Source organism: Kwoniella europaea, chromosome 1 (assembly GCF_036810445.1).
Source record: "Kwoniella europaea PYCC6329 chromosome 1, complete sequence".
NCBI classification, from domain to species: Eukaryota; Fungi; Basidiomycota; class Tremellomycetes; order Tremellales; family Cryptococcaceae; genus Kwoniella; species Kwoniella europaea.
In genome coordinates, this window is record NC_089487.1 from 5,056,627 (window position 1) to 5,082,900 (window position 26,274).

The 26,274-nt window shown below is 43.2% G+C and overlaps 10 protein-coding genes across 10 annotated transcripts; 8 read left to right on the forward strand and 2 right to left on the reverse strand.

The window, feature by feature from the left end:
* Window positions 1–223: 223 nt before the first annotated feature.
* On the forward strand, window positions 224–844 carry V865_001918 (uncharacterized protein; the record flags this gene model as incomplete). Its single annotated transcript, XM_066225732.1, has 1 exon — window positions 224–844. One exon carries the CDS (start codon window positions 224–226, stop codon window positions 842–844), a length of 621 nt encoding a protein of 206 aa, XP_066081829.1.
* A 485-nt stretch (window positions 845–1,329) lies between these two features.
* On the forward strand, window positions 1,330–2,763 carry V865_001919 (uncharacterized protein; the record flags this gene model as incomplete). Its single annotated transcript, XM_066225733.1, has 4 exons — window positions 1,330–1,600; window positions 1,694–1,836; window positions 1,920–1,979; window positions 2,053–2,763. The coding sequence occupies 4 exons, from the start codon at window positions 1,330–1,332 to the stop codon at window positions 2,761–2,763; spliced, it is 1,185 nt and encodes a 394-aa protein (XP_066081830.1).
* A 985-nt stretch (window positions 2,764–3,748) lies between these two features.
* On the forward strand, window positions 3,749–6,481 carry V865_001920 (uncharacterized protein; the record flags this gene model as incomplete). Its single annotated transcript, XM_066225734.1, has 12 exons — window positions 3,749–3,829; window positions 3,892–4,086; window positions 4,170–4,252; window positions 4,347–4,423; window positions 4,494–4,599; window positions 4,667–4,680; window positions 4,749–4,789; window positions 4,865–4,915; window positions 4,985–5,438; window positions 5,499–5,608; window positions 5,673–5,777; window positions 5,849–6,481. The coding sequence occupies 12 exons, from the start codon at window positions 3,749–3,751 to the stop codon at window positions 6,479–6,481; spliced, it is 1,950 nt and encodes a 649-aa protein (XP_066081831.1).
* Window positions 6,482–8,091: 1,610 nt separating this feature from the next.
* V865_001921 (uncharacterized protein) lies at window positions 8,092–9,993 on the forward strand (the record flags this gene model as incomplete). The annotated part of the gene is made up of 1 exon (XM_066225735.1): window positions 8,092–9,993. The coding sequence occupies one exon, from the start codon at window positions 8,092–8,094 to the stop codon at window positions 9,991–9,993; it is 1,902 nt and encodes a 633-aa protein (XP_066081832.1).
* Window positions 9,994–10,392: 399 nt separating this feature from the next.
* On the forward strand, window positions 10,393–11,562 carry V865_001922 (peptide-methionine (S)-S-oxide reductase; the record flags this gene model as incomplete). Its single annotated transcript, XM_066225736.1, has 6 exons — window positions 10,393–10,525; window positions 10,619–10,650; window positions 10,734–10,827; window positions 10,981–11,218; window positions 11,341–11,420; window positions 11,510–11,562. The coding sequence occupies 6 exons, from the start codon at window positions 10,393–10,395 to the stop codon at window positions 11,560–11,562; spliced, it is 630 nt and encodes a 209-aa protein (XP_066081833.1).
* A 474-nt stretch (window positions 11,563–12,036) lies between these two features.
* On the reverse strand, window positions 12,037–12,649 carry V865_001923 (uncharacterized protein; the record flags this gene model as incomplete). The annotated part of the gene is made up of 4 exons (XM_066225737.1): window positions 12,037–12,063; window positions 12,126–12,239; window positions 12,307–12,386; window positions 12,616–12,649. 4 exons carry the CDS (start codon window positions 12,647–12,649, stop codon window positions 12,037–12,039), a joined length of 255 nt encoding a protein of 84 aa, XP_066081834.1.
* Window positions 12,650–13,406: 757 nt separating this feature from the next.
* On the forward strand, window positions 13,407–13,888 carry V865_001924 (uncharacterized protein; the record flags this gene model as incomplete). Its single annotated transcript, XM_066225738.1, has 2 exons — window positions 13,407–13,500; window positions 13,575–13,888. 2 exons carry the CDS (start codon window positions 13,407–13,409, stop codon window positions 13,886–13,888), a joined length of 408 nt encoding a protein of 135 aa, XP_066081835.1.
* Window positions 13,889–14,264: 376 nt separating this feature from the next.
* On the forward strand, window positions 14,265–17,237 carry V865_001925 (uncharacterized protein; the record flags this gene model as incomplete). The annotated part of the gene is made up of 9 exons (XM_066225739.1): window positions 14,265–14,769; window positions 14,904–15,115; window positions 15,244–15,459; window positions 15,523–15,550; window positions 15,699–15,889; window positions 16,003–16,179; window positions 16,279–16,471; window positions 16,538–16,672; window positions 16,771–17,237. 9 exons carry the CDS (start codon window positions 14,265–14,267, stop codon window positions 17,235–17,237), a joined length of 2,124 nt encoding a protein of 707 aa, XP_066081836.1.
* Window positions 17,238–17,591: 354 nt separating this feature from the next.
* V865_001926 (uncharacterized protein) lies at window positions 17,592–22,164 on the reverse strand (the record flags this gene model as incomplete). Its single annotated transcript, XM_066225740.1, has 14 exons — window positions 17,592–18,370; window positions 18,461–18,870; window positions 18,929–19,004; window positions 19,086–19,291; window positions 19,364–19,571; window positions 19,675–19,735; window positions 19,817–19,905; window positions 19,978–20,064; window positions 20,128–20,336; window positions 20,410–20,668; window positions 20,730–20,879; window positions 20,963–21,046; window positions 21,113–21,399; window positions 21,521–22,164. 14 exons carry the CDS (start codon window positions 22,162–22,164, stop codon window positions 17,592–17,594), a joined length of 3,549 nt encoding a protein of 1,182 aa, XP_066081837.1.
* A 452-nt stretch (window positions 22,165–22,616) lies between these two features.
* Window positions 22,617–25,918, forward strand: V865_001927 (uncharacterized protein; the record flags this gene model as incomplete). The annotated part of the gene is made up of 12 exons (XM_066225741.1): window positions 22,617–22,785; window positions 22,852–23,144; window positions 23,207–23,391; window positions 23,451–23,773; window positions 23,869–24,279; window positions 24,395–24,607; window positions 24,675–24,735; window positions 24,801–24,902; window positions 24,997–25,265; window positions 25,346–25,524; window positions 25,599–25,802; window positions 25,868–25,918. The coding sequence occupies 12 exons, from the start codon at window positions 22,617–22,619 to the stop codon at window positions 25,916–25,918; spliced, it is 2,460 nt and encodes an 819-aa protein (XP_066081838.1).
* Window positions 25,919–26,274: the final 356 nt, after the last annotated feature.

Consider the following 26,274-nt stretch of genomic DNA (forward strand, 5'->3'; position numbering starts at 1 on the left):
TAAACGCATGCCGACGACCTGACTGAATCTAATCTACTGCCGTGATCAAGCAGCAGAAGCCGCCTCGGTGATACCGCAACGAACGACCTACCTCTATTATCTCTGATGTGATAGGTATAAATAAATAGTCAAGTCAGCTTCACAATTACAATCAAATTGTACACATAAGAAACCCAATCTCCTGCTTTTCACGTTGATCAATATCATAATTAACAGCCTCAATATGCCGCGAATCAAGATCGGTGTCATCCTCGGATCCACCCGTACCCCATCCAACACCCAGGGAATCTCAACCTACTTCCAGAACATACTTTTGACCTCCTACCCCTCACTCGAGGTAGAGATCATCCACTTATCTTCCTCACCTGGACATCCTCTTCCCTTCCAACTAGACCAGACTGTCCCTCAAGCTCATCCGCTTTCTACTCTTCCCGACGCATACTCGGACTCCATGGTCCGTCAGTGGTCTTCTACCGTCATGGGGTGGGACGGCCTGATAATTGTCACTCCGCAATATAATTGGGGTTATCCAGCAATTTTGAAAAACGCTTTCGATCACCTATATCACGAATGGACTGGACTCCCTGTAGGAATCATCACTCTAGGTGGACATGGTGGAACTAAATGTCTTGAACAACTTAAGATCGTTCTTGGAGGAGGACTTCACGTGGATTTAGTGCAGAGTAACGTACTGGTACAATTACCCAGGGAATTGATTGTTAGTGAGAAAAGGTTGGACGGGGATGAAAGTTGGTTAGGAGATTATGAGAAGGGAATGAGGAGTCTGGTTGATGAGCTGGTGGAGAGGATTGAGAATAGACGAAAGATGAAAACCGAGGAATAGGAGAAATCAAAATGTGATTGCGATTGCAATATGATGAGTTGAATAGATGGATAAACGGTTATGGATTCCATGTTGGAGATGTCAGCCGGGATGAACAATGCTACACAAGGGCAAATGGCATAACATGAATTGCAGGTCGGTCCGACGTCTACTGAAGCTCCATTGGGCTGGTTTAGGAGGTTTGGATTGAGGAATTGGTCCAGAGCACCTCGCTCTTCCAGGTATTATACTATATGACTTCCTGATGAGGACATGTACGGTCGATAAGTTATATAGCTTTTGCTAACATCATCTTGTGTTCCGCTATCAGATCCAAAATAGTACGATCTGGTCTGAAACACGGATCGTCTTCGACGGATTGGCTCTTCCTCTTGCTTATTGTGAACATTACTTTTTATTGAGACAACACCACGATGATGATAAAATATTGAAAATAGACATTGGTACGATTGATACGACATGGCCGTAAAACCACGCGATTGATGATGGGTGGCAATTCTCTGAATAAAGCATTTCATAAAGATCCGGAGAACGGTCAAGGGTACGGACAAAGTCCAGCTTCGAGTGGTGGAGGAGGCGGCGGACAAACAGATTCGTCTTTCCGGGATAGTCTACCGAATTGCCTAAGATTCAATTTTCAACATGCTACCAGACCCAGATCAACTACGAATAGATTACAGGGCAAATTGTTTAAGATCGCATTGAAAATATCACTTTCTCCGATTTCCTTGATTATCGTCAATGGAATTATGACAAGTGAGTCGAAAGTCGAACCTCAATCTCTACTTTTCCTTCCAAATATTCAATTCAATCAGGATGCATGATTTTGACTGACTTGGTTGGTATTAGGTGGAGATTTATTCTTAACGTTATCAGGTGGTGTCAACTCAAAAGGAGATTTTATCATTTTCTTAATTTACAATTTCATGTTTGCTGGACGGGGAATTGTGTTCGCTTGTCTTGGGATATTCGTTGATCCCTGTTTGGCCAGAGTGAGCATACACAAACTCATCATAGCTTTGATCGCGTGGAGGCTATTGCGATATGATGGAGACACTGATATTGGGTGATATAGGGTTATAAAGCGGCATTTCAAGCAAGGAGTGAGAGTCAGAAATACTATACTGAAAGTGAAGTAAGTTCTACACCATGAGCTACCATTATTCTGGGATGATTATTCAAATTAGACTCAAGATCTTGGCCTACAGCTTCGCGTAAAAACACCCAATACTGGGGGAGGATTTGAGAGAAGTATCCCGATGATTGAAATCTCGGATATATCACCATTACCTTATAAGGGTCATTTGCTGGAATCCGGTGCGAGTTCGGAGGATTACTCAGTTTCCAAAGGAAATGGACTAGAACAAAAACAAGAACAAGAACAACAGAGTAAATCCACGATTAGAGCTGAATCCATTGTGGATAGAGTAGAAGAAGTGAGCAACGTCAACCTTCCCAATTCCAATAGTCAAGGTCAACACTTGGACGACAACAGCGGAAGAACATCAAGATTATTGGCGGTGTTATATCCCGACGCATTGGAGTCTAATTCATTTACGAAGAGTGAACCTGGACGTGAAGATGTGTCGATAATACCAACTGATGCTGATACAGGAGAGCATGGTGGTAATGCTATACGTTATGTAAGGAGTGAAAGTGCATGGTTGGCTGCAGGCGGATCAACAAATCAATTTCAAAGTCAAATTCACGATGGTCAATTTCCGATGGATAAGATGAATGAAAAGCCACAAAATAAGAAAACAGGGCGAGGTTCAACAGGATCAGGGAATATCACGTTAGGCAGTCATAACGAAAATAACATTGTTGGTCCATCATCACCTACCGCAATCGCAGCTGCTACCAATGCCGAGGAAGATGAGATTGAAAGGATTTTCCAAAAAGCTCAGACCAGGTTGTAATCTCCTTTGATCTTCAACGGACGATGGGAATATACTGTAATGTCTATGATAATGGGAATGTACATAGGATTTATATGAAATGTACTGATGTAGGACAGAATACCGTATTCAGTCGAACATATAGAATCGTCCAGGCGGCCAAGCCAGGCTGCATGCAATAGAGATTGACCAAGGTACTGTAGATCTCATCCAGGCGGCTAAGGTTGAACATCTGATGAAGGCATGACAGTACTGCGCATAGGCGGTCTCTTTTTACCTGCATCTGATAGAGTTTCGGTTCATGTTCCTGAACATCATCTCGGATGGGGAATTTCTTCCGCTTTAAGAACTTTGCGAACTGTCTTGGTGATCGACATAACCTATGGATGGGGAAAACCCGAAACGAGACACCCTTCTTTTTAAGGGATGTGACGTGGTGCAGATTGCAGGGTAAAATCCTTGTCAAGGTTAACTTTGTAGCTGGAGTACCAGTATGAACGTGCATAGTGGGGGCATACTAGTTAGAACTAAACAATCGAAAGATTCGAATCATGTCATGCCATGGCATATCATGTTATGTCTGACTTGATCGATTTGTAGATCTACTTGTCAAGACGGCTCTTCTTTTATCATAACATATTCTAGACCTTCGATCGCTGAGTTCACAAAATTGCTTCTGCTTCTTGGGTTTTACTATACTCAAAATTCACATCAACTATCAAACTGATATTGTATTACTATACTCGACCTCGTTAGTATCAATTTTTTTTCCATCATCGCCCGCACAATATCACTACCGGCCCTTGTCGATCACCTCCCCCTCGCCTTCAACGAAGATATAAAGACATATAGGAAATACTTTGGAAAAGATATATTATAAACGCTGGGAGGGAAGAAGGAAGAGCAAGTTGGATATTCAAGATTTTATGGGAGGGTATATGTACTTCGACCAAGGCGTGTGTTGAGTGCGGTTATTCTTTGATAACCGCTCAACTACCACGCCAAGATGTCAACGATACCGACCAATGATACGGTCATCAATGCATATATATCATCGCATTATGGTTTGACTGACGCTGTGGTCAGAGTGAGTTGGTTGTCTATCTGTCTTAATGAATTAAATGGATTGTCAACTGACGTTGATTGTAGAATTCTGGAATAGCAGCCAATGTCTTTTCAGCATTGAGCTTGATCATGACGTTGGGTTTCCTCGGCGGGACAATATGGATATACTCTTATCCCAATTGCAGACATATACTGGATAGGGTATCATTCAGGTTATTGGTCGTAGCTATGTTTTTCGAATTCTGGTATTCATTCAACTTCTTACTTCTTTACATCAACGTGAGTCGAGTCCCCACCACCCTTCAAGTACACAGTGTATGGCACCTGGCCTGATAACTTTGAGGATCTGGGGATTGCTGTAGGATACGATATATCGACCTGGAGGTTCTTGGGGTCCTGGTCATTGTACGGCCGGTGTATATTTCTTGGTCAGTTCGATGCACGTGTAAGTCATCCACCCTTTCTTCCTTTTCTCCTCATCTCAATATAACGATGGAACGCTCACTTATCTGTATTGCTTTTGATTCTGGATGGTATAGCGTCGACCTACTGGTTATGTTCATAGCTGTCAACCTCTTCCTCACTATCAACATGGGTATTAACCCTCTCAAATTACGTATGTGCACACCAAATTCCAGACAAGAAGGAAGATCGACTGATAATGGTATTTACGTTCACATGTACAGGACTAGAAAGATGGTATATTGGTATATCAATAGCTATAGGATACATCGTTCCACTCCCTTCAGCTGCGACACAGCATTTCGGATGGGATTATGCTTTAGGAACTTGGTGAGTAGAATGACCATTTCTGACCTCATGTTGTACACACACTGACTTGGCTTGATTTGTTGATCAGTTGGATCAATGGCAGTGAGTCAACTCATCTCATTTATTTTCCTCTTCTAGTCTGACGATGATGTTCTACATCTCAATTATAGAAGGTAGAAAGAGACGTGTGGATTACCTTATTGAGGGAATCGTGAGTATTAAACATCCTCCTTGTTGTTTGTCATTAGACAGAAGCTAAGCTGATACTGCTAATTCACGTCAATAGTACATCACACCCATCATAACTTGTTTCGTATCTACTGTCTGTGTCGCCATCGTAAGTCTAGCCTCTTCGCATCGATGTATCCTATACGAGCCGACTAATCTTTGTTCTACGACGGGATAGGTATTGGTCGTTCTATTTAGACAAGGTCGGGCTACTAGCCGAGCTCTATTCGGAGGTCAAGGTGGGAAACAAACAATTGGCGATTTATCCGAGAACGGAATGATCTCATTAGATCCATTATCATACTCCAACTCTACTCGGTCCGATACTGGTACAGGTACTATCTTGACAAATCCTGTCTCCATGGTTGATTCTCCAGATACAGATACGACCCTGTTCGAGGAAGGCAACACCGCTACCAAAGAAGGGAATAATTTTACTCAGAAGAGAACAAAGGGAGGTGGTAGTAGGTTGATGGATAAGACGAAGAATTTCGTAAGAGGAAAAGGATGGAAAACGACTAAACAATCACCTCAAAGTTATTTTCATTCGTTGTCGGATAAATTCCTAAGTATTGCGGTAAAGATCGCTTGGTATCCTATTACACTTCTTTTCATAAATGCTGTTATGATGGGTGAGTTCATCTCAATAGAATACTCAAGAGATGGATGGGGAAATGCTGATAGATGTTTAGTTGGTGACTTGGTGATTGCCGCTCAAGGAGGGGTAGCAAGTCATAAGACGGTTTGGCTCTATGTGATTTATTATGTTATGTATGGTGGAAGAGGAATCTGTATCGCTGGGGTGAGTAATTGCCCAACCCGTATGTTGATGTTCATCTTTACTGATATTGTATGATTGTTCTTAGCTCGCTATCATAATCGACCCGAGTCTGAGAAGAGGATTGAAGGCAGCATGGAGGGAAAGGCAGTTGAAGAAGAATCCAAATATACTCCCTACTACCACACAATCTGTGAGTCCACTCTTCGCTCCCGTCTTCTTACTCCCCTTGTTTACTCTCTCTGAGCTGACCCTTACTACCAGATTAACCCCGAAACCACCCTCTCACCTAATTCTAATCGTACACCTTACTCCACTGCTTTCGATCCAATGTCATCATCGGTCGGTCAAACCGATTCGATACAAGCTCATAACACTGGGAATGGGTATAGATCGAGAATCGACTCAGACGCATCATTCGATTTCGCTACTGCTCTAGCTTACATACCTGATCCAACCAGTATCCAGCGGGAGAAGGAGAGGGGAACGGAGGATCCTTGGAAGGACACTCAAACGCAAATCCAATTACCAACCGTTGAAGTTGATTTATCATATCTCGATCAAGAATTGGATATGACAATATTGAATGATTCGAATGCCAATTCCAACAGTAATAATGGTATATCGACCAACTCACCACCACCACCGGCACCAGCTCCTCCTCCTCCAGTTAGACCAATAACTGTAGTTTCAAAAGGTAGACCTGTAACGTCCAATCATCAGAAGACCGGTCGAGGTATATTAAGTAGGTTACCTGGAAATTCTGGCACTACGAAACCTCTTGAACTTCGACCGATCGATCCTGAAGTAGAAAGGAGGAAAGAAGAAAAGATAAAACGGGAAGAAAGGGTTAAAGAAATTAAAAGAAGATTCGAAGAGGTTCAAAGGCATTTATAATCAATCAGAAGAAAAATAGATTGATAGATTGGTTTGGTAGGTTGGTTTGATATACCAAGCGGATAAAGGGTTGTATCGTATTTGTATTTTCAGCATTCATGGTATATTGTATGTATGCATATATGTGATAAATGTTCTTCAACGATGAGATGTACTCTCTACCAAGATGAACTGAGATAGCAGGGACGAAAGCTCACTGGTGTCTCTCACCTGTTAGCATAGTTCGAGGAGTAACCGTTCGTCTCCAATATAATCATGCATGCAGTGGGCTTTTAGATCTTTCAGAACAACATGCCTTGGAAGCATAGGAATTTTGGCGCATTGACTTGTTCCCTCATCCCTTCTTCCGCTCCATTCGCTTCAAGATGACGTTACTTCTCATATACAGTCCATGGGATCACGAATGATTGAGTTACAACAACCTTGCCTTGACTTACACCCAAAATTGGGAATTGTCGTGGAGGTGACTTCCGCCGGAATATCAATTGCCAAAAATGTCTCAGGCGTAATTGATGACGTACATTATGGCAGCTAACACGTGTTCAGGGAAAATGGAACATTGGACGTGCGAAGGGAAACAGCTTCCGGCCCACGAGATGAATGTGGTACACTAGGTGCAGTCCAGTACGTTGAGCTTATGCACGAAAGACCCTGATGCAGCCGAGAGACAAGGCCACAGTCACAGACTACGGCAGCGTGGGGATGCTAGTACAGTATTACTGTAACTTACCTGTAAGCCTTAATAGGGGAAAAAGGGGCAGAGGGGAAAGGGATCAATTGTATACATTTTCAGGAACAACCCCCAAATTTTCTCAGGAATATGGAAATTTGAGGGTATCTTGCGTAGAGTGTCGAGTGACAAATTGAATATGAATACAGTAGAAGTAGACTATGGTCCACTTGGAATGAGTTGTGCTTCCTCCTCACACGACTACAACTCTGAGTGGTCTGTCTGTACAAAGTCACCACCTTCGACCAGTGGAGGATCAAGCAATCACATCCACTCGATACAACAATCCAGAACAAAGCAAAAAGATACAAGAAAAACAGAAGAGACGAAGGTCGTTAGATTTTATGGTTACAAGCTAATAAAGTCACTCTTACTGCGTTCCTCGTTTCATCTTTCTTCACATTCGACCCTTATCCTTTCACTTCACAGTAACACTACTCAGCCTCCTTCATCTTCAGTAACAACAACAACAATTACAACAACGACAACCACAACAGCAACAAAATTTGCGATAGATCATCCCATCAATCAAGCAATTACTATTGTCAAGATGATCATTCCAATATCACTCACAAGAAGATCATAGGATCTGATTTGTCGGATCCCGACTATCAGCTCAACCATTTGCCCATCTACCCTCTCATTCCCTCTATCGGACAGCTATACACCCTCTTTTCAAAGGTAAAGGTTGATTATCAGAATATATAGAAGATCGATATCAAAGGAGGTCCTATAGTACCTAATCCGACACGAACCCCTCATATTCAAACTATCCGAAAACCAGAAAGACCCCCTTTATTCTCATCCGTATATAACTCCTCTCGATAGACGGGGAATAACAGTAATTACGCTTGGAGTATAATCCTACTTTCATAACAAGATGTCGTCCCCAGAAGCTGTTCAACCTCTTTTCACCCGCTCACCTCTGATCTTCCCTCCTCACACTCAAACCCAGCATCAGAATCAGGATCAAGCTCTGTTCGTCACTTCACCTATATCCACTTCCCCTCCTCCGGCCTCGGACTTACCCACGAAATCTCGCGGTGGTTATCCATCATCTACATTCACTTCCACCCAATCTTCACCAGTATTCGAAACTCTCTCTTTCGAAAAGGTAAAAATCCCCTCTTCCACCACAGCTTCGACTGACTCTGAGGCATTCTCATCTGACTACGCTTCCAATTCCAATATCCAATCTCCCTCGTTGATCAGTTGTTTGTTCCAATCTACATCAATCGTAGCGGGTAACACCAATAATCATAGTCGAAAATACTCCAATTCAACCAGTACTTCACCATATCCTAGTCGACCACCTTCCCGGAATGGCTCTGCAGCAGGAGGATCTGGTTCAAAACCTATTCTAAGGAGAGATACGATGATGTCACATTCTACTTCTGCTAGTGAAGATGGGTTTGGATTAGGTATACGACAATTACCGTTAGATCGAACTCGACCCACGACTATCGACGGACAGGATGCCACGACCACAGCGGCACCGGCACCAGCATTAAAGAAGAGACCATCATGCTTGACTTTTGCTGTATCTTCACCTACACCTAGATCTAGTGGTAATGCCAAAGCTGGACCGAGTCGATCTACTTCCGTATCACCCTCTTCGTCATATACTAATGGTAAAATGTCGAGAAGTCCCTGTATCAAACCCAACTGGAGCAAAGTCAGGGGCCAGGTAGAACGTGAGATACAAGAAGATGAGGAAGAGGAAGAGGAAGATGAAGAAGATGATGATGGTGATGATGTTATGGTGGAATCTCCTTTACCTATCCCAGGACATGGGGAGAGCGATGAAGAGGATCAAGGATATGTGGAAGATGAGGAAGATGGATTTACAACTGATGAAGATGATGAGGCAGTGAATCAACGTGAAGATAGAGTATTTGGAAATTGGAATACAGTTGAATGGAATAAAGAATATCTCGTCACCACACCTAAAAGAAGGAATACCGACTTTGCCAATATGGTACCTGCTCATCCAATGACCTCGACAGATGATAACGATGTTCCTCAACAAGGAAATATGGTTAGTCCAAGAGGGAGGAAAACTTCCATCTGTATAAATACAAATACGAAACCGTCTTCGAACAGATGCACGAGACATCGATCACCCCCACCTCCCACACGATCATCTTCGGCGTCATACTTCTCTGCTCCGCCCGCTGCGCGCTCCCCATCAGCAGCTGATCTATGTAGAAGAAGAGGTTCAGGTTCGGTCGAACCTACTCAAAGTCAAACTTTAACAAGTTCCAAGAAAGGTTGGAGATCGGATGATTCGGCGTTTTTCTCGAATAGACCACCAATAGTGAAAACGAACTCATTCAAATTACCTTCGGCTTCTGCTTCGGGATCGGGGTATTCAAGGAAATCGTCATTACCTACACCCAAATTAGAAGATAAATATCATCGATCTAGTACAAGATCAATATTGAAACGTTCCGAGACAGAAGCCAAAGTGAAAGTCAAGGCGGAATCACAACCTATGATTAGATCTTCGGGCGAGAACAAGATGAAGATCCCACCGAAAACACCTCCTTTGTCCAACGATAATAATGGTATGGTCGTACCCAATATAAATAATATCGGTTCGGTGAATCTCTTAAGGAGGGGTTCAGCACCTGTCACTACCCTTAAGAAGGATACCGAACACTTGGGTGTGGGGATTAGACCGAATTGTCTGGCTAGGAGTGCAACGGGTTATGAGCGTGAGGAGGATATGGATGGGTATATTCATCAGCAGCAGCAGCAGAAAGGAATCAGGATACTTTAGATAGATGTTGATACATGTCGTGGGATCAATAGCATATATTGTATATATACAACCATATTGCATAGCATTTATAGATATAGAGCATGATTGATGTTATATGACATGTCCTGTATGGTCATTACCCTCATTACCCTCACTACGAGTATGCTCTCGTAAGCTATGTAAGCTGTGGGATTCACCCTCCACTTTTTGGTTTTTGGGTTTGGATCCGATCGTCATTCCATCTCATCTCATTTCGCGATTGCGCCACTCCTCATCTGTCTTTATCTCTACATTTATATATAAGTTCTCTCTTGATCTGATATTCTTGTAGATTTGTTCAAGATAAGACCCACTACAGTAATAATCCTCATCTCAGCCATCCTATTGGCATACACTATCGACCTCGATTCAAAGTATATGTTACCCCTTCGAAATTTCCTGGCTTCATTCTCGACCAACTCTGCAGCTAAGATGGCACCCAAGACTCCACCCAACCCCACTGTACCGACTGCGATCAAAGGTAGAGAAGGGTTGAAGTTAGGTGAAGGAGGTGAGTAAAATTGTTGGACAAGTTTGACCGTATGACATTGCTTGGATGACTGATTGCTGATTGCTGATTACGATGGGGTGGTGTCGATTTTAGTCGAACATGCTACGTTCGCTTCAGGATGTTTTGTAAGTCCCCTTCCATTGTTTTTTTTTTTCTCTCTATAACTGAATTAGTAGTGAATAACAACTGATGACCTTATATTGTGCAGTGGGGAACCGAACATCTCTTCTCGAAACATTATGGACATTTACCTCAATTTAAAGCTATCTCAGGATACACAGGTGGTCAAGCTGAGAACCCATGTGAGTAGACTGATTTGACTTAACCAGTATTATCACGATCACAATCAATATGATATATCATAGGGCTTGTGGGGGCTGTCCGATGCGATTTGAATTTTATTCATTGACTGAATTGACTGATTCGAAAAATCCTTGTCTTTGTCACCTTCCTAGCCTATCGTCAAGTATGTTCCGGCACGACAGGCCATGCAGAAGCAGTGCAGCTCTCTTACCAAGCTGGATCAGTCTCATATGCCGAATTGGTAGAGTTCTTTTACAGGACACATGATCCTACGACCGTCGATAGACAGGGTCCAGATAGAGGTAGTCAATATAGGAGTGCGATCTTTTATCATTCGCCTGAACAGGAGGAGTTGGCTAGGAAAGTTACACAGGAAGTACAAGAGAAGTAGTGAGTTTGTTTTTCTTACTGGAATAGTAGTCTACCCATTCATTATTATATACAATATCATGGTGGTTGTGATTTTGAGCCAGAGCCAGAATCTATGCTAATCGCTATGATGATACGTATAGCCTCGAAGGAAAACCAATAGTTACTCAGATTGTAAAAGCAGGTAAATGGTATCCTGCAGAAGATTATCACCAAGAATATCGTAAGTAGTTGTCTGCGATCAGACATCCATTCGGCTCTCAAGATCCTAGATTATCTAGCTAATTATGTGGTTTTCCTGCAATTTATCAGTCGATAATAATCCAGGTGGATACGAATGTCCTACTCATAGATTTTACTGGTAATTACTTTGACGTATGATCCTTTTTTTCCACCAATTATCTGATTATCCGATGTCAAGTATAATATCCAGTAGATCGATAATGCATAAATAGCGCGTGTTCACAACGAGAGCTACAAATATGGCTTGCAGTAGTCTTGCTTGTACCGCTCATTTCGACCTGTACTGTGCGAGGGCAAGGGAATTTGGGGGTGGCTCCGCACTCGCTGTCATCATATGTTCCCAGCATCTTCCATAGTGTTTTCCTTACGAGGAAGGTCATGTATGAGTACGATATAACCTGCCGATCCATCTAGGACCGATAAGGAAAAGAGCCTGTACCTACATAGTGCATGAACTGCCGTCTGACAAGCGAGTGGTCTGTCTACCTCAAATTTTCATACGATTCATGCTCCTCGATATATAATATAGCTACAATAACTTCTTACTTCACTTTCGTCTCCGCGATTCAAAGCGTTCAGATTATCTAAAAAGATATTTATTGCTTGTTGATACCGAGAGCGTCCTACATCGTTCGATATCATGATCAGCTCAAGCACGACAAGTTTGAACAGAGGTTCAACTGACCTTAGCCTTGTCGGCGATGGAAGTTTGGTTCTCGTTTTGGTTACCTGAGACGGCATCTCCAATCTCTTGGGAGTAGGATTTTTGAGATTGAGGTTGAGCGGAGGAAGCGGCGGACTATCGGGGATGAAGAACATGTCAGCTTTTTCGGACTTCCGTCGTGAACGACTAAGATGGAACTCACGTCACTCTTTCCTTTCAAAGTGTCACCAGCTTGTTCGAGGTACGACTTCTCGGAGTCGGGCTTGAGGGCAGCACCGGCCTCTGGATGAGTGACAAGTAGTCAGTATATGTTGGGTAAGTAGAGTAAAGATCATCAAGGTTATTGCAAAAGGAGAGTGAGGAGTTTGTCTGAGATGAGAGACGTGAAAGGAAGATGTAGAATGGGTGTCAAAACTGTGACAGGCATTCGAGGTGGCAATCCGATACCTCTTCTTCGTTGATGGGGCCATGGGAAAAGGAAGTAAAAACAAAGTAAAAATGGAATACTCACTGTCAGTGAGAGATTGTCTTCCAGTGTCGGACATTGTTAAGTGTACTGATTTGTTTGTTGTTAGGTTGTAAGTTAAGGTATGAGTTGAAGAGGTGTTTGTGAGATAAGAAGAAAAAAAGGAAAAGAAAGGAATCCCGTTGAAGAAGCAGGTGATATATATATACCTTTGTTGACAAGCCAACCCACCCTGCGCACGTTCCCACTCCCATTCCTCTTGTTTTGTGAATACATCGTCATATCCATCAAACACCTGCGCTGTCAACTCATCCGGTAATTGCACCAGCCCATTCTAACCGAGTTTACAAAGAGGTATGATGAGTATGATATCAGATGAGATGATCAGTGACGACATCCCACCTCATACCACCTCGTACCCACTCATGCGTCATGTACATGCGAGTGGTGACGTACAGATCGTACCTTTTACCCTTGGGATAAATCACTGGAATGCCACTTTGGCAATTGTGACGGAATCAAATTGCATCGTGGCTTCACGTGGTAGCTTTGTGTGGTGCAAGCAAGGTAAAGGGAGAAAGGAGGGTATGACGTATGAGTAATGGTGGATCTGAGTGTGGGTGTGGTGTGTGGTAGATGTCAATCGAAATTATTTGAACAAGTTGATTTCTGATTTCTACTTTTACTTTTATCACAAGACAAGAATCATTTCAAAACGATCATAACGACTATCACATACGTATCTATACACACAAACAAACACATACACAGTGAGTGGCTAGTCCTCCATCTCACGGCTACGTAGGAAGAGCTGACTCAGTGATTCCACCTTGTAGATGGCCGACGCTGAATCTATCGCTCAACAAAACCCCGGTCTCGATACCAAACACGATTCTGCAGGTGCCAAACACCCAGCTACCGGTGGATCAGGTGAGTCAATCTCTCAGCCATATAGTAAATGACGATGTGATGGACACTTGTACTGACGATTCTTGGATTTATAGGTAACCCCCAAACTGGTGAACCATTTGAGCACGCCAAACCCGACGCTCATCAAAGACTCGATAGGAAAGACGAGCGATCTCACCCCAATGCCCTCGAGGATGCTCAGCGAGTAGAGAAATTGGAGAAAGAAGCTGAGAAGGAACATGAAGATGCTCTTAGACATCCTACTGCCGCTGCCAAGGCACACGGTAACAAGCCCTCTGCCGGAGCTGTAAAGGATGAGAAGATCTTGGATGAGGAAGAAGAAGAATTGAGAAAGAAGGATGAAGCTAAGAAGCAATCTGCTGAAGCTCACAAATCAAAGCATCACTAGGAGGTTTCTCGCATTTATAGCATTTTTCCATATACAATCTACAATTTACAAGCAAATAAAGTATAGTAGTAGCAGCTAGTAGTCAATTAACATCCAATCATGCATTGTAGCATAACATCGTATCGTTATTGGTCTTCACAGTTGCTCGATGGTATCAACCAGTACCATCCATCCATCCGTGTTCACTGTTCCTGTTGAATCGACCTCCACTACGCGTACCCGCGCTGGTTATTCGAGTGGATTTCCATCAACACCAAAAAATTGATAAACTAGCAGAGCTATAGACCAGTCATCCTGTTTTGTCTACTTCACGTCGGAAAGTAATTCTTGGTCACGTGGAGAGATCGCCAGAAGGTATCTATCCAAACGAAAGACCATGTCATCCTTCCAGAACCTCAAGAAGTCCCGAGATGCCCGTCGAGGAAAACCACGTCCTAACACTTCGTCTACCTCTGGTACGAGTGGCCCTGGTGTCACAAACGCTGGAGATGGGACGTATGGCATGGACGATGAACTAGCTTCAAAGGCTAGGGAAGTGCTATCCACCGCACTTGGGATACCACTCGGGCAGGACGAACCTGGCTTGGAGTTTTTGGATGATCCAGAGGTGGAAATTACCAATGTATCGTCTTACGATTCACATGGACGTAAACAAAATGTATCCCCAGGTATCGACAATCTTAGATCCAAAGATCAAGTCACTGGAAAAGGAAAGGGAAAGGTAAAGCAGCCCCAGGTATCAAATGAACATGTGAGGAAAAGAGGAAAAGACGAGGTATCTCATGAATTGTATAAAAGCGAATTGGAAGGTAGTGGAATAGAAGTTCATACGCTACCTGGTAAAGGGAGGGGATTGATAACGAAGCGATTGATCAAAGCGGGTGAGTACACTTTCATGATTTATTCGGATTGGACCTCTTTCAAGTGGATCTTGATCATGCTACCCTGCTATTTACGGTCTAATCATCCATCGTTAACGGAGAAGAATTGGTTGTACTGATTTCGATATTGGCAGGTACGATAATCCTCAAAACCCCACCTTCCATTTCGGCCCTTCAGAATCAACATTTCCAAAGAGTCTGTCATGGATGTTATCTGACGATGAAAGAAAGGAATATAGCGAGTTGTAAAAATGAGAAGGAACGATATGAGAAGAAGATGAGAGGGGAGTTGAAGATAAAGTTGAATAGGTGTAGTGGATGTAAAGTATTACATTATTGTTCGAGGGTGAGTAATTGGTCTTTTCGTATCATTGACTCCATGTCATGTCATATGTTTTGTCATTGGCTTTTTTATACACTATGTGAATCCTGAGCTGTAGAGCTGACTTTGTGATACGACGATGACGAATATAGGAATGTCAATTATCCGATTGGCCGACCCACAAACATGAATGTATAGCTCTGCAGCGATTCCGAAAAATGTACTATAAGACGTATCCTACCAAAAAGCAAGACGACGACGATTTGTCTTGGACTCAGGCGAGTCCCGAACCTGTTCGTGCGCTTGCGAGGATCATCTGGAAGAGGCGGGTGGAGAGGGAGAAGAATGGTGGGAAGGATGGAATATGGGTGAGTGGTGGGGATGTGTTGGAGATTTCAGAACAATGCGGCTGACAAGAGGTGTGCTTGTAGTGGAAACAAATAGCTTCGTTGGAATCTCGTATGTCATCCTCATTTCAATCGTCGACTCGACCTGAGACGTAGATTGTCATATTTCCAATTCTTGTCACAATAAAATCTCGGTCTCGGTCTTGAATTTAACAGAATGAACGACTGATCTTTGGCTTGGCGTGATCTACCTATTTTAGATGTATCGAAATCCACTCAACAGGAGGTGATGCGCCTAGCTCAACAAGCTCAGCACCTCCAACATTACCTATCAGCTTCTATACCCCTCAAGGGATCCGATGTAGATGTAGGTGAAGACCAGTTGTTACCTGTTAATATGGAAGATTTCGGTTTTGAGGATGTTCAAGAGGTCATGAATTTTTGTTCTTCCGTGAGTCAGAATCGCTATACTAAATTACACTACATTACGATATTTCTGCGTTTTATTCATTACAGTTTTCGCTAACCAACATAGGGCGTGCTCACTTACTTACTTACCTTCAGTTCCACGTCAATTCATTTACGCTTTCTTCGCCTTCCCTCACACCTATCGGAGTATCCAACTCACCTCTTATGGCTCTATCTAACCATTCCTGCGACCCAAATGCTATAGTTGTATTTCCGAACGGCGCGAAGTATATGGAACTGATAGCTATCAAAGATATACAATCAGATGAAGAGGTGAGTAAAGCTCGATTCTCGTCTTCGCCGGACTTTTCTATACAATTGATATGAAACCTTGTTTACTGGTGCTGAATGATGGATATTCTATTATGTCAGATCCTCACATCGTACATTGACCTTTCATGTCCTTACGATATCCGTCAACGTGACTTGAAGGAGAGATATAGATTTCAATGTGATTGTAAACTATGCGAGAAGAGTAAGAATCAAGGGGTAGATTGGGTAGATCCAAGATGGTGTGTGAGACATGAGGGATGTAAGGGTGGTGATGGCAAGGGCAAGATGCCTGGTAAGTTGAGTTGGACGAGCGTAGATGGTATCCGAACTTAGCTGATGTGATTTGTTGTGATATCAGTCAAAGGATCTAAAGGAGTTGTTTCAGTCAAATGCGATAAATGCCAAGAGGATTTCAAAGTGAATGCTGAAGAGGTATTGTCGGTAGTACAGAAGGGAGTGGACGTGTTGGATAGTGATGAGCATAGACAATTGGGTGGGTAACTTGTTTTCACTCATTCAATTGTATCACATGGAACAAAGATAGACTAACCAAGATGGTTCGTGGTTTGTTGTTCTTGGGTCGTTGGGTAGATTACAAAACCGCTCAAAAAGCCTTATCAACCCTGATCCCCAATTTACAAAAACATTTACCAAACCATTCATACCCCCTTCTCTCATTATTGAGATTATCTTCCGTATCTCATACACCACCTCAGTCACCTAAAGATCTACAGATTGCCTCGAAACATATTAAACAAGCTTATGAAGCTTGTTACGAGGTATACCATCAAAATCACGCTACGCCTACGTTGATCTTGTGCGAATATGCCAAATTGCTTTCTCTACAGGATTCAGAACAGACCAAGATGGTGGATCTTAGTCGAAATATAGCAATGAAAAATACAATAATTAGAAATTTACTTGAAGCCATTGAGATGTTAACAAAAGCTGTGAAACAATCTGAGATTACGTTTGGAAAGGGGTTTGTGGTAGGGAAAGAGTTGGAGGGGATTTTAGAAGGGTGTAAAGAGGAGATGGAAAGGTTGAAGAGGAGTTAGTAGGGTCAGGTTCAGGGTTGTTGTGCTGTGCTGTGCTATCGATGGACGGTTTGAGTTGTTGTTGTCATAGTATATAAAAAAGAGATGATGGACTGAATAACGATAAATGCATACTATTATTACTAGGTAAAATATAATATCTTATCGTTATTCAACCAAAAAGAGAAAAAAAAAGGAGTTATTTAGTTCAATATCTTTCTTCATCCCTCACTGATACACGTCCCGCAATCCGCATCTCCCACTATCGAGCAGTAGAGCGAGCAGACTTTCAAAATGATCAATCTCTTTCATTCATCCTCTCATTCACTCATCCCCAACCCAATCACTCCTCGTTTGCTCTTGACTCAACACTCCTCATTCATCCTTTTCACTCCCTGTTGGAGCTGGACCCAAACCAGCCGTCAAACCTCTCGCACCCGCCACTCTCCTAGCAAGCGCTCCCACATTCGCTTCAGCCACTACAACATCTTTTGAAACTTCCACTCCAAAAGCCAATTGAGCTAGATCAGAGATCCGTTGAGCTTGAACAGGAGTCATGATGATAAAATCATCTTGGTCGGTCCCCATCCCTTTTAGGGTAGGGTTATCTTCTTCTCCTACATCCCCATTAGGAGCAAAGAAGATAGGAAGAGGATTGTGTAAATCGATCGAAGATGGTGAACTTCCAAATACATCTTCCTCGCCATCTGTCCCCACGTTCACATCTAGATTCCTATCGTGTGAATTAGGTTGAAGGATTGGTATTGATTTAGCTGAAGGTGTAGACGAATCCTCCTCCTCTTCCTCATGTTCTTCTTCGGTGTAAGCCTTTTTGGCTTTTTCATCTGGGCTTGATTCCTCTTGACCAACTGGGGAATCAGAATCGGAAGATGCATTTCGTCGTAGAGTAACTTCCGATTCGGATAATTGTGATAGAGCAGAACCAATAGATTGAGGTTGATGTTTCACTTTCATCTTAACCATCGAGCTAGAAAGAGAACTGGATCCAGAAGTAGAGGTTGAAGAGAGTGTTCTGATCTTGGATTTGGCTGATCTGGGGATAAGTTTAGGATCGTTGTCCAATGAAAGTGAGACGATATTTAGGAGAGTTGATCGGATGGATCGGATGGAATCTGGGTTAGAAGGTTTGGAGACTAAATGGGAATATATGCGACATCTCATTGATCAGTCTCATACACTGGGATACCGCATTTCGGTAGGGCAAGAAGGAGTGTCAAACCCACCATAGATCTCAATAGGAGCTACTCTAGACATGACATTATGTTTCCCATCATGATGATATCTTATCTCGTAATTACCAGGTAACCAAGGTAATTGTTCACCCTTGAAAAGGACTTCTCCAGCATCCGATTTTTCGTTCACCAATGGATTGAGGTAGGTATCACCATCCCATTCGTCCTCGTAGATTGGCATCCATTTGCCTACAGAGGAGATCCGAGTGACTAGAGTCGATTTGTTCGATCCCAACCTGTAGATACCGATCCAGTCTTTACGAGAATGGTTGGAAGGTGCCGTCCATGATACTCGAATGGGTTGCCCAACGTGGTACCTCGGTACAGGAGATGACGACGAAGTGGGTAAAGTCAACGAGTATCGAGATGGATCATAGGCTGAGATGTCATTGGCGACTCGTCTGACAGAAACTAACATGAGTGAAAATGCCGAGAGAGATTCAGAGCAAAAGAACTCACGTAATAATCATTCGTTCTCTCGAGTGCTGGAGCAAAATCTTGGTATCGTGGACCATATCAGAGAACATTGGTCGGGCTATAGACACAACAGTAGTCAGTCATTGTATTCCTGACATCTTTTCCCCGCTGGAGCTCTGTGGCTCAAAATCAAGCTCACCATGGTCTAAGAACTCTTCAACAGCTTCTGTAACCTTCTCTTCGACCTTTTCAATGGAACCCTTGACTTCCTGGACCACTCTTCTGATCTCAGATCCCCTCTTACCGCCTTTAGTGGAGAGAGTCTTGTCCGCAACATTCTTGAGGGTCTTGGTCAAACCACCATCTTTTCGAAGTCGATCGCCATAGAGCTTCTTCATGTGTGGCCTGCGGGTCGACATGGGATCAGCTGAGTCCATCAGAGTACGCCGAGCTAATAAGCACAAATTGACAACTCACTGCTCGACAAATGACAAGAACCACCAATGACTCAAATGACTCATCAAAGCCAATGCAAAGACGAGTTTGGAATTACTGATCAACCACATACCCAAGAACGCGGCTCCACCCATACTTCGCTCGGGGTTGTTGAGGAAACGGTAGATACCGGTGTAAGCGAGTTGAGAGGGTATGTGTTCGAGCAGGAAAAAGTCGGAGTAGAGCCAGCCTGGGGGGACGAGATACTGATGTCAGCGGAAATGACGCAATCAAGTGAAGGATATGGAGGTTGAAAGAGACAGCGGCTGCCAGGTAGAGAATAGAATACTCACCAAAGTCACCTAATACTTCATACGATGATACAGCGGACCAGATGTGCAGAGCTATTAAGAGCTGTCAAAGATTATACCATACGTCAGGTCGTCAGGCTACCAATCAATCGCAGGTTTTGCTTCAGCTGGATCATAGACTTACCAATCCCAAAACGTGTCTCAAGATAGTCCCGCTGACAGTCCAATCACCAGGTAAATGATAAGTTTTCCATGCCAATCCAGCGAATGACACTATATTACATAACGCTGATCAGCTAACGCTGTACAATAGTAGAACGATTACGCAGCTGGAAAGAAACTTACCGTAGGTCATCACCAAACTGATGTTATAACCAACTTGCCAATTACCAAAAGCTTCTTCGGTAGCTCTTTTCACTACATCTTGTTTAGCTTCCGTCTCGATCTCATCAATATCTATGTCTTCATCTCGAAGATCGGCAAATTGACTATCACCGGGATAATGATAGTGTTTCAGGTAATGTCTGACCAACCATTTAGATTTCGATTGAGCGCGTAACAATAATCCTAAGCCGTAGGAATGGAATAATCTCCATGATAAGGCGTGTAGGAAGTGACCGGACAAAGCGAGACGAGGTGATAATGGTGGGATCAAGGTAGATAAGGCGTAGGTGATTAACATGACTAATGCGAAATCGTTTGCTCTGCAAGAAGTAACATCAAGATCATATGTCAGTTACGACTCCGATAGAGTATAGAGCGAAAAGAAGAACTTACCTGAACATATCGAGTTGTGATAGCACGATCATAGGTTTCCTAAAGTATCTATGAGTCAAATCGTGCATTGACAATTTCTTGGACTTCTTGTTACTTGACTTTCTTCCGGCTGTGGTTGCGGGGTATGATTTCGTATCTCCAGAATCGGTATTTGAGCCTGAAGACATCAAACTGTCTGAACGAGGTTTTCGGATAATAGGGTGAATCTCCACATTGGAAGGTGGTAATTCGGGTAATTCAGATTCGTTTTCCGTCTCGCCTGTTAGATGTCCACATGTCAGCGTGAAGTTCAATGTATAATAGAAAGGAGTAGAGCCCACCCTCAGTGACTGAAGGTGTGGGACCCTCACCACCTTCTTCAGCTATAGCCGCGAACCCTGATTCTCCGGCGACTCCGTTGTCGTGTTCCCACGAGAGGGGTGTTCGAGAGACTAAGGGTTTTTGACCTCCTCCATAAGTTCGCTCGATATCTGAAATATCAGTTGATATCAGCTTGGTCGGACATTTACAGATGTTTACAGATAGAAGATCTAAGGGGACAGAGTGCACTCACGAGGATTCTCAAACCATAGGAGGAAAGCGAACTGAGCTGCATGAGCTGCCAACGACACGAACAAGACGGTGTAGGACCCAACGACTGGGTATAATGAGAAAAATAGAAGTTAGCGGTTTCCACCTACTCAGGGTGATCATGGGCACTTACCCATGGATAAACCGTAATAACCAGCATATCCAACCGAATACATCGGATGAGGTGCGATTTCATACACCCCATCAAAAACTAGATCATTCTGCATGACCATCATCCAGAATGCATCTCCCCAGTACCAAGCGTAATCTTTGACTACCCGGTGCGCATCCATCTTGACCCATAGATTGAATAGGATCAAAGACCAGCCGAACACCCATCGGAGGATGTGCAGAGGGACGGAATGATTGGGTGGGAAATGGAGGTTGGACCAGGCGAAGCATGTATAGGAGACGAAGTCGCTGCGGTAATTCCGAATGTCAGTAGTGATCTTCATGGGTTGTGAAGGGAAGATGGAAAGAACAGGAAGAGGCACGCCAGACATATGATTTGTATGAAAGGGGAGTTACGGCCATTACTCACTTTAACAAAACTACATCAACCAATTGTCTGAACATTAACCAAGCGTTAAATTCTTGTGGAACATCTTCCCATCTATATGAATCATCCATCTTGAGTTGTAATTCACTTTTCCACCATTTCGCCCATTGTCTTCCTTCCTCTCCACCTACATCAGAATTCAGATCTAACCATCCCTTCTGTTTTAACCATCTTAGGATATACTTCTTTTCAGATTGTTTGCGTAGTAACCAGGCGAATCCAAAATCATAAGATCCTCTCCAAAATGCGAAATAGACCAAGAAGAATATCGACCTGGTCGTACTATGATTTCGCAATAGGTAGAATAAGAATGGTTGAAATAATAGTGAAAATAACGTTAAGCGAGTGATGGTTGATTTATGAGTTGTGTAAATCAATGTATGTAAGAAGGAGTGAGTGTTGGGTGCTCTGAATACCTCTCCGGACGAAGTTTTGCCCCAATTGACCTCTTCTCCGTCTTTTTCTTTAAAGTCATCTACAGATGATTTCTCGTCTCCTACGCTGACGGACGAGGTGGTTTCGGACGCTTGGACCTTTCGTTGACGAAGGGTTGATTCGGTTGTCGAAACACCTGGGGCATTGTCACTCAAACCAGCTTTGGTAGCTGGCTGAGGAGGGGGTACCATGGTGGCTTAGGCTGATCTCCTCAGCAGAAGCAAAAGATGATGGTTGTGATGTATGGTCGAGAAGATGAAAATGAAAAGTGCCAATAGCCAAGACGAAGAAGAACATTCCATCTAGACATTCGACATTTCGACATTTGACATTCCGGCTTATCGGTTGAAGACCGAATTACAAACAGCACAACACAGCCAATTAGAGTGGAAGATAAGATTATTAGTGTATTTGATTCTTGACTAATTGCCAATTACAACTTCGAGACGCGGGATTACGATTGACTCGTATATCCTGACGTGTAAGGCAATCAATCGATTACCTCCACTTCGGCCTGATCCAACCCGCTCACTCACTGGCCTGGATCACAGCACATCCTCGTTCGACTATACCGTATATCTATCTTCTTGGATTCGAACGCAACGCCTGCTCAGCATTCTCACCCAAGAGCGAAAGGAGAACCATGTCGTCGCTTATCATATTACCGTCCCGAACTGATGCGTTCTCAGCTTATCAACCCAGTAAGAACGCGCATCTCGATTTCATCTCAGCCGTGGATCTAGGCAGAGGTGGATCGTCTGGATCAGGATCGAGCAAAGATGGAGTGAAGACTGTCAAATTGAACATATCAGGTATGTCATCTATCCTTTCTGTAGATACAACGTCGCAGCTGATTCTTTCGCCTCATGACAATTCAGTCAAAAAATCTCCTCCACCTCCAAACGAACTACTTCGATCCCTACTTTCCTCCATCCCTGCGATCTTGTCGGGGACTTCAACGAAGGAATCATACCATACATTATCGCATACATGTCATAAATTGGTTTTGCAGCCTCATACTCTCGGACCTACCATTTATGGGAGGGTCAAAGAGGAACTGGAGAGATACGCAAGTGGGTTGGTAAGGGAATGGAGAGGTAGTATATTATCGAAACAGGATGGTTGGTTGGGTCGTTTGGTCGAAGGGTGGAATCAATGGGAGAAAAGAATCGTAAGTGGTGATCATCCAACATACACTGATCATTGATGCTGAAACATTGTAATGGGTCTTAGAACCTCCTATCAGCCATATTCGTATACCTCGATCGAGTTTATTCGAACCCCATTAATGGGATCGCATCAATCAAGGAACTATCCATCAGCACGTTCAGAAAGGTGGTATGGGAGAATGAAATCATACTTGAGAAGACTAGATCAGATGTGTTGGCATGGTCAACCAAGGAAAGGGAACTAGAAAGGTATGCTGAACTCCCACATTTCCTCGGACCAAGCTTATTGTTTTTCATCATCATTACAGCTCTATTGAGGATACTCGGCCGACAATCAAACATATAACATCAATCTCAAAGATACTAGAGACATTTGTCGAAAGTATCTCAAATCCATATGTGGAACTTACCAATGAATATTACTCTACTTCTGCTCAAGAAAAGGTCAACCTGGTTCAACATTCAGACAACGAACTTACGGCGGGCAAATACGTTGAATGGGTATTGGACAAGGTCATACAGGAGAAGGCACGTGCCGAATCATGTTTGGATGAGAATGTTGCGGAACAAGTGGTGAAGGTGGTGAGGAAAGAAGCGGGTGAGAACGTTGCTGAGCAAGTGGTAAGAAGAGGTGAGTTGGATCTTTCATCTCGTGTCCTCCTGTATACATGATGAACCTTTCACGTTTTGCTCTTGATCTGACTCCGACATCTTCTTTCACTTAAGCCCTCGACGAATCAATGGACTCGCAAGATCAGGGATCGCTCTCGAGATTATACACCTTCTCGACGGATGTCAACTCCTTCCCCATCTTGGTGAAATCATTGGAAGATCACCTAGAAGCGAAATTAAAGGCGTTGATCTCTGATCCAGCTAATGATCCTCAGATGATTGACGGGACATTGAAAGTCAAGAGGTTCACTGATAAAGCCATATCAAGTCTGTTTGAACCTTCTCAAGATGACGTTATCATGCAAGATAAAGATGATGATGTAGAAAAGGATAAGAAAGACGGAAAGACTTTGTTGGAAGCTAAGCGAATAAGGAGGAACAGACAGTTCGAGTTGGAGGAAGCTGCTCGGACTGGATTCAAGAAAGGTATGGGAAGTAGACAGAATGCTCCTGCTGAGTGGATTGGTAAGTCGCCTATCATTGCGCATTCCTCAACCTCATGGCTTTCAAAAACTCAAGTTCGCGTCATGCCATTTTATTTTGAGAAACAGCGATATTGACCCTGTGAACCTATTTATAGCCAAGCACCTGGACCTGGCGATGCGTCGAGGACCGTCTTTGTCAGATTCAGAATTCAATTCGCACCTAGATGAAATTATAGCATTGATTGGATTTACGAAAGACAAAGATGTGTTCAAAGCCTTCTATTCGACTCAGTTGGCCAAAAGGTTGTTATTGGGTAGATCAGCGAGTGATGATATGGAGAGGAATATGATTGCCAAGCTGCAAAAAGGTGAGTAGATCCGCGTGGTATGGCCAACGAATGATTCGTTGAGCTAAGTTCAATCGTCGTATCGTAGAAATGGGAGAAGAATTCACTTCTGGGGATATCATGATGAAGGATTTACAATTATCAGAAACGTGAGCTTTACTCCACCACCTTCTGTTAATCTTGTGGTTCGGCTGAGTGTGTATTGTGTGACTAGTCTCGTGAAATCATATCAATCTGCTCAAGCTAGAGAACCCGAACAGTACAAGGATGCAGGAAATTTCACCGCGAATGTATTGACCGAATCAGCCTGGCCGGCGTGAGTTTTACATCTCGTTCTCTCTCTTCTCATCGCATACAACCTTTTTAATGGCATCATTAATACTAATTTTCTGTGATTCGGGGATAATCAGATATCCATTGCTGAAAGATGGGTGGAACTTCCAACTACCCTCCAACCTTCAATCGTCCATCGATCTATTCACTTCATGGTACACCACCCAACATAAGAATAGACAATTATCGTGGAGATTCCAATTATCCACTGTCACTCTGACTGCGCGGTTCGCAAATAGTAGTAGATACGAAATTGGAGTCAGTCTTTTCCAAGCTGTCGTCCTCTTATTGTTCAATGAGGAAGATACGTTGGATTTCAGCGAGATCAAGAAGAGGACTGGTATCGGTGAGCGCATACTGCATATTGCATATAGCACACAATAGGACGTTCCTCGCTGAGTATATCTGGTGGTATAAACATTGTAGAAACCCAAGAGTTGGTCCGAACTTTACAATCCCTCGCATTAGGTAGGAAGAACACCAGAGTGTTGCTCAAGAAGCCACCTGGGAAAGAAGTGAATCCGACGGATATTTTCGCTTGGAATAAAGGTTTTACAAGTGATAGAATCAAATTTAAGATTAACGGTATACAACAGGATATGTCTGTGAGTTTGTTGTGTGAGATGTCGGAGTAGGGTTTTATGTGTCTCATGACTGATATTTGGTCCCACTTTGAAAGGCCGAGGAATCAAGAAAGACGAATGAACAAATACATATCGATCGAGTATCTATACTGGAAGCTACGATAGTCAGGATAATGAAAGGTAAAAAGAAGTTGAGCCTTCAGATGTTGATCGATAATGTCATTAGCGATGTGGTGAAGAGGTTCCCACCTGATGTCAAGGAGATTAAGAAGAGGGTGGAAAGTTTGATAGAAAGAGAGGTGAGTGAAAGAAACACAGCTAGCTGATGTATGGCTTGGACTGACACACTATTGGCCATTTGCAGTTCCTCATGAGGGATGAAGAAGAAAGAGGAGTACTACATTATCTAGCTTAGTCCTGTGGACTGTACCATCTATCTTCTTGTATCCTTGTATTCTATCTTTGATTGATCAATGTATACGAGTAGGGTCAACTGTGATTCTGTATTCTGGATGCGGATGATATGCTCTTGAGATGATGTCACCTGCTAAGATCTACGCCCCTTTTCACCCTGTTACCCTGAAACACGCCTTGTTGCTCGTGCCTGCTTTCTGGCTGGTCATTGATGGGAGACATGTCCATATACGGTGAATGAGTGAGTGTTTGCATCTTCATCATTTACATCATTCACTATCAAAATATATACTCGGAGGGTACCTCATCTCGTCTCTTTCACTATCAATCCCATCCCACCTCAGAAACCTACCTATA